General features: G+C 36.8%; 1 protein-coding gene across 29 annotated transcripts in view; it reads left to right on the forward strand.

The window, feature by feature from the left end:
* The window catches only part of NRXN2 (neurexin 2), a 3,426,600-nt gene extending 3,415,795 nt beyond the window's left edge, over nucleotides 1–10,805 (forward strand). For 23 of the 29 annotated variants that reach the window (XM_073605072.1, XM_073605074.1, XM_073605073.1 and 20 more), the window contains one exon: nucleotides 8,902–10,805. In XM_073605072.1, coding sequence (XP_073461173.1) covers nucleotides 8,902–9,782 — 881 coding nt within the window. In that variant the 3' untranslated portion in view covers nucleotides 9,783–10,805. The remainder of the gene's footprint in view (nucleotides 1–8,901) is intronic. The other 6 variants (XM_073605094.1, XM_073605095.1, XM_073605098.1 and 3 more) reach the window with 1 other exon arrangement.
* Nucleotides 10,806–16,036: the final 5,231 nt, after the last annotated feature.

The raw sequence follows: 16,036 nt of genomic DNA on the forward strand, positions 1-16,036 counted from the left end.
CTCAGTTGTGTTGGCACCTAGTTGTCCAAAACGGGGAATTTTTCACTTCTCAGACTTTTAAAGATATTTCAGTGTAGAAATCACTTTTTCACACAGTTTAAAAGCAGATTATCTTTAAATAATATACCACATATTTCAGTACCATTTAGACAATTAAACTATGCTCTAAACATTATTTCCATGTGCAGTTCTTCAGGCTCTAGCAGAGCAAGGGTTTGGGCGCTACAGTATTTGGATTCAGGGAACTATAGTAAATTCGATTTTGGGAGTATTTTCTCACCAGCGCTATAGTGAATACCATTTTAGCGCTAATTAGAACTAAATTGCAGCGAATTAGCACTAATTCGCGGCAATTAGCGCTAATTAGCGCTAATTAGCGCTGCAGCGCTATAGTAAATGACCCCCTCTAGTATGAAAACACCACATTACATTGTAAAAACCTCCAATAGCAGAAACATGCGGTGACATTGACATGATAATGTCTAAGGGCCGCAACACCAATAGAAAAACGACACTGCATTGTGGCAAAAAACTTTTAGGAGGACAGTAATAACATGTTCATATTGAGAAGATAGTGTAACTTTTTGGTATACCTCTATAAGGCCACTATATAGGTGTTGGTTTTAATTAAATATTTCTTTTTAGGGTAGGCTCAGACAGACAAAGTGATATTTTTTGTGCAGAAGAGCATATGCGATGGAAATGTTAAAATATTTAATAATTTTTTGGAGGTTTATTTGAAGCTGTGAGACTGTCACTTATGACATAGTAAGTAGGAGTATGAGGACTGTGCTGTGTAAATCGCAACTAGGCTCAAATTCTGTTTAATAATTCCCTTTAAGCCTCTCCCACTGTTCTGCAAAATTTGTATCTGCGTCACTTACTACTGGCCTCATCTACTACTGACCTTGGCCTCCATCCTGCTGACCCCTGTATACTCTCCTACAAACTAATGGCCTCTGTACACTGCCCTACAAACTGCTGACACCATTCTCTGCCCTGCTTTACCCCCTTTTACACTCCCTTGATGACCTCCAATCCTCTGCCCCGCTGAAAATTTTTACTGCACACCCAAATTAGACAGGTTAGATCCAACCCTGTTATATTTGCTTTTCTTCTTCCAGGATAAAGGTTTTATTATGAAATCTAGTAAATGACAGAATTGGAGATCTACTAACATTGCATGCATTGTAGTTATTAATAAGCCATATTTGAACACAGATTTTGGTAACATGATTCAAAAGACCAAATGTCTCACCTACTTCCGCCCACAGGATCAGTGCATAGCTATAGAAAGTTAAAGAGGAAGTAAACCCTCTGGAAAAAATAAATAAATAAACACCCTGCAAGACAAAGGCATAATGAGCTAGTATGCATAGCATACTAGCTCATTATAAATTACTTACCTGAGATCAAAGCCCCCAAAGCTGTCCTCGTTCGCCTCCTCTGTCGCCACCATATCTCCCAGAGTGACTTCCGGGTATCGCGGCTCCGGCGCTGTGACTGGCCAAAGCCACAATGACGTCACTCCCGCGCATGTGCGTGGGAGCTGCCACTAACGGCATGATCGCCGTTAGAAACGGCACGCTCAGTGCGCCTGCACGCCGTTGTCTACAGCGCATGCGCCGTTGTCTACGGTGCATGCGCCGTAGACATCGGTGCCGTCTTTTGAAAATATCTCCTAAACCATGTAGGCTTAGGAGATATTTCTTGCACTTACAGGTAAGCCTTAATCCAGGCTTATCTGTAGGTAAAAGTGGTCTGTAAGGGTTTACAACCACTTTAACATCCATAGAATAGCCCATTCCCTTTTTTGTCCTCATGGAACTTGGCTGTCATCTGCATCTGCATCTTTCCCAATAAGTTCTAGGCTGACTGTCCCTGAAGTATTAGACCTTTTTAGTGGAAGGTTTATACAATCTGGATCCCAGCAGACAATGCCATGAAGGTGGTGTAGATCAATTTTCAGGTGGCAGTGACAGAGGGGGGAGCCCATAGCGTAAAACTGTTTTATTTATTTAAAAAAGATTGCAGTAAACAAACGTAGGTACACTCACATGTTCTGGTTCCTATAGCCTGGCACCCGATGTGTTCAGCCAATCAAGGGAAATAGCCCGTCCAACATCCACTGGATACCACTCAGTTGTGGTTTTGGCTCGGTTACCTGTATGGATTCGTCGGGCGGATGTGATGTCACATGACGCAATCAAGCCTTGACGCAGTTCAGCCAATAGGAAAGGCCATTATTAGGAAGCTCCAGAAACTTCAGAGATCGACTACATGGCTCTGGCAGTCTAGGCAGTTTTGGCTCAGGTGTAGTGGAGTAAGGATGCTCCCTGGTGAGACTGAAGTTTTTGTGTTTGTTGTTTTTTTGTTTTTTTTCAATCTTTGTCCTATTGGGCAGATTTACCTTCACTTCCTGTCCCATTACCGAAACTGGAAGTGAGAGACAATCCCTGCTAGAACTAGTCTCCCCATTGGAAGAGTTCCACTCTATTACTTTTCTAGGGACAACTGAAGTTTTGGGATTTTCTTTTACTTTCAATATCTAAGATAATACTGCACAGAGGGCATTAAAAGCTGACATGTGTTCTAACACCTCTCCACTCCATCCACAACAGAAAAAAAAGTAAAGTATAACACAACTGTTTTGCTGATTCAAACCTGGGGGGAATTTTGGGGAGTGGCAAAAATCTTAAACCGTTAGTAAAGTCTTGTGAAAGAAAATAACGTTTTTGCCTGCAAGGCAAGATCATAAGGTGCATACGCACTGCATACGTACGCACTGCATACTAGTATGGGAAACTTACCTTAAGACGAAGCCCTCCAGCATCATGCTGTCACTGCTGCAGGCGCTTTCATCTTCACCCGCTCTTCCTTTTGGGTTCAGGGACTCTGGCCGCCTGACTGGACGAGCTACAATTACATCACTCCTGTACATGTGCATGGGAGACTCAGTCACATCACACAGCTCTGAAGGAACAGCACAGATATTTCCTGGCAAACATGAACTTACAATCACATGCGAATAATCACATTTGTTCACTGAAATCATTTGCTTGATTTGTATAACTTAAGCAGTTGTTACACTCCTCCAATTGCACACTAATCTGTGTTACTATGGAGGTTATGGAACTGTGGCATAATTAGAATTCAAATTTGTGCAGCTGAATGACTTAAGTGGATGTAAACCCTCACATACTGTATGTGAACAACCTCAAATGATACACAGAGATGAAACAAATCTCCCTACATAAGTTTTACATGTCTTCTGCTGTCTTCGGCTTTATATACTGTTTATTATATAGATAGTTCATGTTAGGAGATTTTATCTTCCTTTTCAACACTGCAGTGAAGCCTGGGCATACAGCCAAGACAGCTGATTGGAGGAAAGGCATACACCCCCTCTCCTCATAGGTAGAGACGTATATATCTGATTGTTGAATGGTTCAGCTCTGTGCTAATCTGATTATAACATCCTCCCCAGCACAAAACTCCAGCTGCTTCAGAGAACTTGTCAGCAGTTATGAGGCTATTAACAGTTTTGGGACATAGTGCTTTGAAGAGAGATAACAAACACTGCAGATATGTGCCCAGCTCAAATTTCATGAATCAGGTTTACATCCACTTTAAGTTGTGTCTTTTTGTTTTTCAGAAGGAATGGCTGTATGTGGTACTATTACAACAAAAAGTACCAACTGTTGGGGCATGACATAACACAAAATGTGTCACATTGCATGATTAAACATAGTGTGTGTTTTCCTAAAAGTATAATCCTTCTTTGCACAGTGCTGTGTCAAAGGCCATGTGTCCTGCTTCTCTTCTCGATCTAAGAAACTACAGTGGGGGGGGCTGAGTTTTCCTTTCTGATGTATGAAAGATGTATGAAAGAAGCATAGGGAGGCAGCACTGTGCAAAGAAGGCATACAGTATTATAATTTTAGGAAAACGCACACTGCACTAAATATGGACCTAAAACAGAGAGGATCAAAGTAATTAATCTATTATTATGTTTCTTTATAAACACTGCAATAGCTGCAGAGAATTGTATTCCTGACTGAGTGGAGGAGAGGAGATTGGCTTCACAGGTCACACACAGACTACAGAAATGATAGGAAAAAGGCAGGGAGATATGCTGAGAAGAGAGCTGCATCACAGATCAGCAGCCATGATAAAGCATGTTCAGTACACACATGGGAACATAGGAACAGGCATGTATTTTACACATGGAAAGGGCCAACTGACACTGAAAAGTCACTGTTCTATACAGGGCTTTTTTTCTCAGAGAATTGGTGCAGGAACTCTGCCTTTTGGAGTTAGCCCTTGTCTCTGCTCCTACCCACCTCAGAGCAACGTTACTTGGTTCTATCCCCTATCCACCTCCCAATACTGCCCCTTTTAGAAAATACAGAACCAAGTAACATTTGTGGTACTAAGTAATTTGTATGAAATTTGTTAATAACAAGAAAAGCAGTATAAAAAAGATCCCCTGCAGCCACCAATAGATCCCCCCCGCGACAATGGACCACCTGCAAAAAATACCCCCCTCCAGCAACAATCGACCACGGCAGCAACAACAGATCCCCTCCCCCCCCACAGACAGCATCAATAGACCCTCCAGCAGCCAGCTAAAATAGACTTCTCCCTCAACAGTAAATCCCCTCAACAACAACTGACCCCCCCAGCAACAATAGATCCCCCGCCAGCAACAACAGACCCCCCCCTGCAAAAATATATTGCTTCCAGTCACAATAGGTCCCCCAGCAGCAACAATAGACCTCCCCAGCAACAATAAACCCCTGCAAAAAAATAGCAACTCCAGTATCAATAGATCCCCCAGCAGCCAGCATTAATAGACACTGTAACACAATCCAGCACCCCTTGCCATTACATACATTCAGTGCTGAAGGTGCCGGAACTGCGTTCCCGCTGAAAAAAAGCCCTGGTTCTATATATCATACCTTAAACGGACAGTTTTTTTAGGGTTACAACCACTTTAAGGAAATCCTGACATTTTTACCAAATATAATAGTTATTAAAAAAAAGATTTAATAAGGTTCAAAAAAGTAAATTGATTTGATTTGATTTGATTTTGAAATAAGTAAGCATGTAACAATGTAAATACCATCTATTAAAATAATACAAGTAAAAACAATACAAGTAAAATAATAAATAATACAAAAAATATAATACTTGTAAAATACAAGTAGATAACATTTTGTAAAAGGAAGCTTATAGAAATCATATGCATTCACATGATTAAATTTGCTCATATAGTATATAATGTTATGAAACAAAATATAATGAAAATATATAGACTTAAAAATAAGGCCTTAATTTTTTGCATAGATGCTACCAGATTTTTAGTCTCTGTTCCAGGAACCTACTATAAATCATAAAAAGAAAAGTTATAATAAATGTAACTGAAAACATGTGCACACACATACTAAATTTTCAGAACACAAATAAATAACATTTAGGGCTGCTTTTGTTTTGATAGTTACATACACATGGGCGGAAACATGCATGCATTTTATTAAAAATATACCAGAGATCATGCTAAAAAAAATACATTTTTAATTGATTTAAAAAATAGATGTCAGATTTGAAAAGTTAAAAATAATATAATGGGTCGATATATGTTTGAGGGGCTTTTTTATGGACAACTCACTTCACCATAGTTACTTGCCATGTCAAAGATCTTTACTATACAGCCCTGCCTGGCACACTTTACAGACTTTTTTATAAAAAAAAAAAAAAAAGTCATGGTTGGAGTCATTCTTCAGAATGATGGTGACTGCTTCTCACATGTGTGGAACCTTCAAAAAAATATATAAAAAAAAAACCAATATATTTCACCAGCACTCTACGCATAATATCACAGATCAGGAATTTCGCAGAGATTTAGCCATTAACAATACTTTCTGTTGCAGATTGATAATGTCACTTTGCAGCTATGTCGGTCAAGGAGCCTGCCATATACCGTATTTATTGGTGTATAACATACACATGTGTATAACACGCACCCTAATTTTTAGAGGGATGTTTCAGGAAAAAACTTTAATAAAAAACTTTAAATAATGGACTTTGAAGCAAAATAAGGGTCCATGCCCATTAATACAGCCTGATCTGTGCCCATCTGCAGCCTCACCATTGCCCATTAATGAAGCCTGATCAGTGCCCATTTGCAGCCCCGCTATTGCCCATCTGCAACATTGCCATTGCCAATCATTGTAGTCTGTTCAATGCCCATTTGCAGCCTCAGCGGTGCCCATCTACAGCCTTTCCAGTGTCCATCATTGTAGTCTGATTAGTGCCCCTTTGCAGCTTCAGCAGTACCCATCTGCAGCCTTGCCATTGCCCGTCATTGCAGCCTGCTCAGTGCCCATCTGCAGCCTCACTAGTGCCTTTTAATGTAGCCAGTGCAAATGTAGACAGAGCCAGATCTCCTGTGTACTCGGCTCAGCATTCAGCTCGTAATCTGGGACATGTGACATGCTAGGAGCTGTCCAGGAGGTGGGACTTGGTGTAACTGTGAGCCGAGATGAGCCGAGTACACAGGAGATCCGGCTCTGTCTAATCTGGCGGCACTTGTCCCCAGCTCCCCCTCTGAGGCAGCACTATGTCAGCGTATAACACGCACCCACGATTTTCTCCTTATTTTCAGGGGGAAAAGTGCGTGTTATATGCCAATAAATATAGTCATTTCCTTCAAAAAGACATGTTAGGGTTAAAAGACCTACCTAGGCAGCCATTTCCCACCTGCAGTAATGAATTGCTACTAATTTTCAGCCCTTCTTAGAAAGTGCTACTACTTGCAGGGTAAAAAGGTAAAAAACTGCATTACATTCATAGAAAAAAAATCAAAGTTTGCTTTCAAAAGCAAATTGAGCTATGCCAAACAAGATATATAACTTATTTTGGGCCATGTGTTATGGGTTATGTGATTTTTTTTTTTGTATAATTGGGAAAGAATGCATAACAGGATGTTTTACTTCCGCTATTAAATGAGATGTTGTACTCAACTATTGAGATATAAAGGTTGATTTACCAAAGGCTAAATGGACTGACTACTTTTACGAGAGATTTTGCACTTTGCAATATAATTAGCTAACTTACTTCCAATCATGTGTAGGCAAATGTTTTATTTTCCTTGCAATTGATTGGATAGATTCTGTACACAGTGACATTTTTAACCATAAGCTCTAAAAAAAATCCTTTGTAAAGTGCAACTTCCCCATAGAAATCTATCAGCTATCAACCCCATAGTGATCATCTACATCATGTTGACAGTAGTAGGCCAAGAGCATGTTCTCCATCACATTTATGCTCTGAAAAAACACTTTACTTAAGGTCCATTGTGTGATATAGTATTTATTTATAAATTTCTAATTTGCTCAATTACTCAGCTTTACTGTTTTTGATTTATAATTTCTAGCCAAATCTTATTTTCCTTTGTAAATGCTTGCAAAAAATGCCATTCTATATAATAGAAAATATTATGACTATAATTCAAATCTGTTTAAATCAGAAAATGTGATGTTGTTTTAAGGACTTTTTCCTCTTCAATAATTTCTTTATTTTACCTGTTTTTTTTTTTTTTTACCGTTCTTAAATCGCTACATAAATTCATGGTCATTACGCTTTTTTAATTTTTTTTTAGAGGCAACCTAGCTTATAGTGAACACTCACTAAGTTATGGTCAGCCTGCAAATGTATTTAGAATAAAAAAAAAAAAATATATATATATATATATATAGATATCTATATATAGATATATATAGATATCTATATATATATAGATATATATAGATATCTATATATATATAGATATCTATATATATCTATAGATATCTATATATGTATAGATATCTATAGATATATATAGATATATCTATAGATATCTATATATATATAGATATCTATAGATATATATAGATATATCTATAGATATCTATATATATATAGATATCTATAGATATCTATATATATATATAAAATGTTTGAGTAAAATAAATGATTTTTTAATATAAAGTGACCATGAAACATTAAAAGAAAATAAAAGAAGAAAGTTTTTTTTACCGAGAGGTTTCACAGTTTCTTTTGTAATTTTTTTTTGTCTTCATGCTAAAAACACATGTGGCCAATTGTTTGATGTAAGTTGTCTAAATATTCTGAATCAATTTTATTTGATCTCATCAGGGAAGCATAAATAAACAGAGCTTTAGATACTTGGGGAGACTGAAAATACTGGGGTGGGGGGGTATAAAAAGTTTCTCCTTAGATTTGGGATATATGAATTAGATTAGCTTTAAGCATCTTGGTTGACAGTCAGAGAATGTTATGGTATGGTGCTTGATTGAAAATCAACAAAGGAGAAAATTTAAATAGAAATATTGTAGATGTATCTAAGATAGCCTACATATGAGCTAAGCTGGGAAAAAATAAATAATTGAGAGTAGCCATCAGAACTAATAAAATATTTATTTGTACAGGCCAGTATTTAACGAAATAAATGGAAAGGCTGCTAGTGAGAATATAAAGAAGAATATAAGAATAAGTTGAATGAACCAATAAGAAAGTTGCTTTGGGCCTTGGGGATGAATAATAAGAAAAAGTATAAGTAACCAGATGTAATAAAAAAAGAAAGTAGAAAAGATTCAGAAAGATAATTATGTTGTGTCAATTTTATACTTTTTATTTTTCTGCAAATGTTAATTAAATAGATATTTTGTAAATTTAGAACATTTTGGGCTTTAGAACATTTTATGATAGCTTTAAATATATTTAGGGAGCTAGCAGAAAAATATTGTGTTAATCAACTGTTGCCTTTCTGAGGTTTTTACTGACACCTTTCTCTGCTGTTTTCTCTGTGTTATTTTTCTTTTTTTTTGTTTACAGGAGGGGAGTTAATATTGCCCATAATTACTGAAGATTCCTTAGATACCCCTCCTATTGCTACTCGCTCCCCATTTATACCTCCTCCCCCTACATACCGAACTGTCCTTACTCTGGACACCACCAAAGATTCCTTGAGTGTTCCTTCCAACCTGAGGCCACCATGCCCATCTGAGCAAGAAGATAGTGATTGCGAGGAGGGGATAGAGGTTTCTGGTTATGCCTCTGGGGAAGTATTTGAATCAAGTTTTCCTCCAACAGATGATGAGGACTTCTATACCAGTTTTCCATTGGTAACAGAAAAAACCCCACCATCTAAAACAGAGAGGAGAACTCCTGGCTCACGTCCAAATATAAAGTCAGGAGGCTCAACACCTTCTCCTTATGACCTACTCACCTCCACCACATCCCCAGACCTTGTTCGGAACATCCCTGCGGGCAAAATGAATAACAGGGAACCCCTAAAACCCAACATAGACCAATATCCCAATATCCCTACCTCTTTCCAATTGGACAAATTAAATAAGCAGAGATTTCCATCTATTACATCTTCTCCTAATTTCCACAATTTTCCAACAGCAAATCCTACAGGCTCAGGGGAGAAAGGATCACCTGGAGCCGTGGAAGTTATCAGGGAGTCCAGCAGCACCACAGGAATGGTTGTCGGAATTGTGGCAGCAGCTGCCCTTTGCATCCTCATTCTTCTCTACGCAATGTACAAGTACAGAAACCGAGATGAGGGATCATACCAAGTGGACCAAACCCGGAACTACATCAGTAACTCAGCCCAGAGTAATGGTGCTGTGGTAAAAGAAAAGACAGTGCCTGCCACAAAAACAACTGGTAAAAATAAGAAAAATAAGGACAAAGAGTATTATGTGTGAAAGCCTAACATAGACTCTCCCAACTATGGGAGTTTGGTTGGTTATCATTAAGCCAGCCTATCATTGGAGAAACCAGATTGACCCCATGCTGTGACCAATCATTGACTCGGATTGAAGCAACAGTGACTAATCCCTAGGTTAAACAAGATATTCCTAGGGTTTACAAGATATTAAGATTTGGTCAGCATTTTGAATGTCAAAAATTGCCAACTTATTGTACTGACTCTGCAGTATCATACATGGATATATTCACCGGCCTTCAAGTTTCCAAAGCTTGTGTGAATATCAATCTTCTACTAATTGAACATGAGATCCAGTCATCTAATGAAATCAAATCAGAACAAGAGATGCATCCTGCACTCAGTACAACTAAGTGCTCAGTGCCTCCCATCTAAATTTTTTGCATTCAGTCTGAAATTTAAATATATCCCTTGCCAAATATGTCTCTTCATAATCCTGTAGCCATGTAGATAAACAAAAAATCAAGATTTTCCCTTGTGATAAATACTGTTTCAGATTATTATAGAAAAAAACTATAATAAATCCTGAGTAAAGGGACATAGGTGCCAGAGACTTTTTACATGGACAGACTAGTTAAAGTTGGGGGGGGGGGGTGGTACATAATGATTATTCAAATGTAATTCCTTAAAACATGGAGTCATTAATGGGAGAAGATGGTAGCATGTTCAAAAGATAACACACAAAAAAATGGTATGAAGAGAACTGACCTTGGACTCTCCCCTCTGTTCCCTATAATTCCTAACGTTTTTCTTTGCCCTCTCAAAGATCAAGGGTATTTCTATTCCGGTTTGTGTGGTGTTGTCTTGGTTTTTTTGAACGCTGAGCCGTGCAATTGACTTGTATATGAACTAAATTTACTGCTCCACAACTTGAAGAAAAAGCTTATCTTATTACCCCAGGATGTCTCCTGATACCCCGGTATTTACATAAACAGTAATGGGGGCTGGGGTATTGGTGAACAGAGCATCAGAATATCAATAAAGCAAATGTTACGGACTTGTATTGGAGTGTTGAGCTTGTGAATGGATTTTTTTTTTTTTTACTACTGGTATAACATGGACCACTATTATTTACAATAGTGTTTCATGATGAAACGCTCCTGAAAAGGTTTTCCTACTAAAAAAAATACAGTTTGAAACTAATATGATAAAAGCTAATGATTTTGTAACTAAATCTTTTCTTCTTCCATTTTAGAAGTGTTAGCTTCCTGCTTCAGTTATTAATTCAGATATTCTAATTGTGTAAAAATTAGGCAAGACAGTTAGCATTAAAAAAAATGTATTTGTCATCCTTATGTATTTGTTATCCTAGAGTAAATTTGCTGCTCTCAAAATAACAATGTACATACATTTTCAAATACCTTGATACATTTACCTTGATACAATATATATACAAAAACATAGCGATAATAACGCATATAATAAAAAAAGAATGTGAAAAGTGTTTATAAAATTGTGTGCGTAGTCCTACAAGTATGGTAGCAAATTTGCTTGCAAATCTGTTCGCCTCTTAGATATTAAAACGTGATTTACAACATACCAAGTTGGTGATGATGTACAGTGAGGTAAAAAAGTATTTGATCCCCTGCTGATTTTATACGTTTACCCACTGACAAAGAAATGATCAATCTATAATTTTAATTGTAGGTTTTTTATAACAGTGAGAGACAGAATAACAACGTCAAAACCTTAATGACTTGAAGAGTATCTGCAAAGAGGAGTGGGACAAAATCCCTCCTGAGATGTGTGAAAACCACCAGGCCATCTACAAGAAACATGATTTCCAACAAGGGTTTTGCCACTAGGTACTAAGTCATGTTTTATGAAGGGGCCAAATACTTATTTCACTCATTAAAATGCAAATACATTTATATATATTTTTTTAATGCGTTTTTCTGGATATTTTTATTGTTATTCTGGATCATTTCTTTGTCAGTGGGCAAACGTACAAAATCAGCAGGGGATCAAATACTTTTTTCCCTCACTATGTTGTGCATATTTTATTTGCACATATGTTCTGGAATATTCCCGTTTTATTTTGTACATATCTTGGAGCTTAGCTGCTGCCTAAGCGCCAAATTAACTTTCAATTAATTCAAGGTACCCTGATTTTGTTTTTCAATGGCTGTGTTTAAAAAACACTGTCAGTATATTTACTTTAAAGTAAATAAAGCAAACACAATGTGCTGAAGGCTCCATTACGAACATTACTATTATTATTTTATTGTATGCAAATTTGGGTATCTAATTTCTTTTAAAATGAAAGTGATAAAATGTAATCAATATGTCCCAATGCAATAAAATAACAAAATAAAAGATAGACAAAATAATATAATCAAAATCTTATTAAATAACTATTCTATTAAATAATATAAATAACAAATAGAATATATAAAAGAAATAATAATTTTAATAATGCTGATTAAAATCAAGGGACAACTTTTTTACCTCTGACCTAAATGAAATTAAGAAGAAAACTTTTTAATTTACATATATAACAAAGACCATGGAATAGTGCTTTGGGAATGTCTTATTGAATTCTGTAATTAAAGTTGAAATTATTTTATACAAAAGAAGTAGAGAAAGATTTAACATTCTCATTAAAAAATATAAATTACCTGAAAATAAATAAAAATAAATCTTTCGATCAAATAAACTAACACATCGGAAAAAATATATTATCGTAAATATCCTTTTTTAAATATAAAAGAAAAAAAATCAAAGCAGTTTTTTTAACATTCTGAATTGGAGTGAATAAACTCATTCTTGATATAATAAAAGAAAACATGTTGAAAGTTAAGTCAAGGCTATAAATATAGGAATGAATCACAAGAATGTGTTGTTTACAGGATTTATTAAAAAATATGTAAAAAGAGTCTGCAAAAAGAAATTATTATATCCACTTGGTAAGTTGCTGATATTTATGTTTTGGGCTTACATATTGAATAAGTTATCAACAACTAACTATGTAACATTGTTCGAAGGTAAGTGAAGACAGATCTCATTAAAAGTGCAAAAATCGTGGATCAACATTTCATAGGATTCACAATTATCACAGAAGACTGAGCATGCGAAAACTTTGATTCATTATAAATAAAGGACATATCAGAAAAAGAGTCAAGAGCTTTTAGACAAAAGAGTGCATAGAAAAGAAGGAATAATAAATAGACGCACAGGACAGAAATACACAACAGACGTATACAGTACACAGAGAAAGATAATAAATAAAGCGCTGTGAAATAAGCTTAATGATCAACACAGAAAGCACAGGGTCAAAGCTTTGGTATGGAATGGAATGCTTTTTAAATTTGTCTTGTAACAAAAAAAAAAGATTTATTTTCTGTAATTTTTCAAAAGGAGTTTTTCTAGCAGGGCACATTATTGTGAAACATTTTGTTTGAGCTGATTGTCCATCCAATCAGCACTTTCATTTTAGAACTCCTCTCATTAAAAGCTGCAAAAATTATAAGATTTGCTAAGAGGGTACAATTTTTTAATGTTCAAGATCCCTCTCTGTAAATCTAAAAGTGAATAAGTGTGATAATGAAGTGTGCATTGGTCAGATGAGAGGACATAAAAGTCTTACAAAACAAAATATAGTGTAGCACGACCAGGAAAAAAAATAGATCAAGTCCAAATATTACAAAATTAACTTTCAGTTACAGTTCATAAATTTCCAGTGACTACCACCTCTAGCTAGAATGCCTGCTCACCTCCAAAAGTGGACCCCACTACAGAGTCACACAAGCCTGTGATTGTGTCTTTCAGGATGCCTCAGGAAAACAACTCCTCCTCCTGGTGTTCCTGGACAAGACAGACCTCTTCCCGGGTTCTCACTATGTAGACCCCACTTCAGTCACACACGTTTGGTGTAATATCTCTCAGGATTTTTTGGGAACACAAATCCTCATCATAATGCAGCTCAGACCTCCTCCCGGGATCTCAGTCAGTCATGTGTGGCCATATAAAACAATGTGCTAATAACATTTATTAAAACTATAACTCACATACAAATGTGAAAAACATAACAATAATGGTGTTAACAAAGAAAACGTCCTGAATGGTGGCACCTCACACCTGTACGCATTACGCTCTCTGATGAGCTTCTTCAGCAGGTCTAGACATAAAAGTCTTGCTGCATCATAAGAAGAAGAACAAGCAATGACTTAATAGAAAGGTGATATTGAATGTTAGCTGTCGTAGAAGGAAGATCCCAGGGATTAGGATTATACACACGTGTCACTTATGAAAAAGACACTTTTTTTAAAAGACATACATGGGGTTTATTGGGCACTAGGAATACATTACAATTTACATTACAAGAGCCAAGAAGGACAGATACAGTTCTAGGTATAGTAGGTGCAAATAGTCAAATTTCTTGTGAAAAGAAACAGAAGAGCCTAAAAAAATGTATAGAGAACAGGGGTGCATGAGAATTTGAAAGCGCTACTTGAACAAACTACTAACTCCCCTCTCACTGACATCTTTTCCCTTTAACTCATATATCATATATCATATTTCTAAATTAAATTCTTTGCTCAAATTCTCACTTTACATATCTCTTTCTCTCATGGATATGAGAGGTGAGATGTGAGTGAGGGGGATAAATTTAAGATGTAAGTGAAGATGTGAGATAAGATGCTAGTGAAGCTGTGAGTGATCAGAGTGAAGATGTGAGTAAAGACGTTGACTGAGAAGGGTAGATGTGAGTTAAAGTGTTACTAAACCCTGCCTTCACTATATCTGGTCTTCCACGGTATGCAGAATTTTAGTAAATATAAATGACTAACTACCTTTCCTTATCAGCAGTATATAGCAATATTGTGACATCAATCAGTGTCCTGCTAAGCACTGGTTAAAGCTTGTAGGAGGAGTTCATTCTTCTCTGACGGTCCTATTAGGCTGCAAGTGCTGGCTCGCCCTGTGCTGATCACCCGCTCATCTCAAAAAAAAGAAAAATTCTTTAGCAATACACACCAATCTGAGCATGTGCATGGTTACTTCAAAGGTTCTGTTCTGTTAGAAAATGGATTGGGGACAGTGAGAAGGCGAAGATCAGAGAAGACAAGCATGCTTTACTGCATATACAGACTGATTTTAAAGTTGCGGGTTTAGTGAGTGAGAGAAAGAAGATATGAGTAAGAGAGGAATGAGTGAAAATGAGAGTAAATATTTGAGTATAAAGGATTGAAGATGTGCGAGGAAAGATTTAAAAGACTGAAATGGAACTAAAAATGTTATTGTAGATGTAGAGTAAAGATGGAAATTTAGTACGTGAGGGAGAGGGGTTTGAAGATGGGGAGAAGGTGGTTTTTGAGAGTTTGTGTATTTGTGTGTATATGTATAATTTTGTATTTGTGTGTGAACGTGTTTGTGTGTGTGTGTTTTTTGGGGGGGGGGGTTGTGTGCGTGTATAGTTTTGTGTGCGTGAGTGATTCTGTGCTCGAGGCTCCATGCACACTGGCGTAAAAAACATTGCTTCTACAGGAGTTTTGTGTTCTGCCTGTAGAAGCAACTCAATGTGTCCTTGTACATTAGGATGTTTACAGGCATATTTTAAGATCAACGTTTAGAGGCAGGAAAAAATACCCTTCTGATTCGTGTTTCTGATTGGAGCTTACTGGCAGAAAAAAATGTAAAACGCTGCTAAGCTCATCTAAACTTTGTACATAAAATGCTCTATATGACCGTTTTTTACTCCAAAGAGAACAGACTTTTTTTGACCCAGTGTGCATTTATCTGTGTGTTTGTGTTTTAGTATTTGTAATACCAACGTGTTTGTATGTGAAGTGAAAGGAGAGGAAAGGGAAGATGTGAATGAGATGTGAGCAAAGGTGTGTGTTTGAGTAATGAGAGGGGAGTGAAACAGGGATGTGAGTGATGTAAAGATGTGAGTGAGAAGGATGGGAATGAAATGAAGAAGTAAAAGGGAGAGATTGACAATGCGTTAGGGAGAGAAAATGGTATTAGAGGGGAGTGAATGAAGTGAAGATAATAATCTCAAGATAATAATTCAAGGTAATAAGGTTAAAGGAAGAGATTCAAGTATTGAGTAAAGATTCAAGTGAAAGGGACACGATTTAATTGAAGTGAAAGAAAAGTTTGGGCTCTTTCACACGAACGATCCTTTCAGGTCCACCTGTCAGTTTTTTAGGCGGACCTGAACGGACCCTCCATAGACCTCTATGGAGCATCGAATGTCAGTGGTGACATGTCCGCTGACATCCGACCTGC

The sequence above is a fragment of the Aquarana catesbeiana genome, linkage group LG11 (genome assembly GCF_042186555.1).
Source record: "Aquarana catesbeiana isolate 2022-GZ linkage group LG11, ASM4218655v1, whole genome shotgun sequence".
Taxonomy (NCBI): domain Eukaryota; kingdom Metazoa; phylum Chordata; class Amphibia; order Anura; family Ranidae; genus Aquarana; species Aquarana catesbeiana.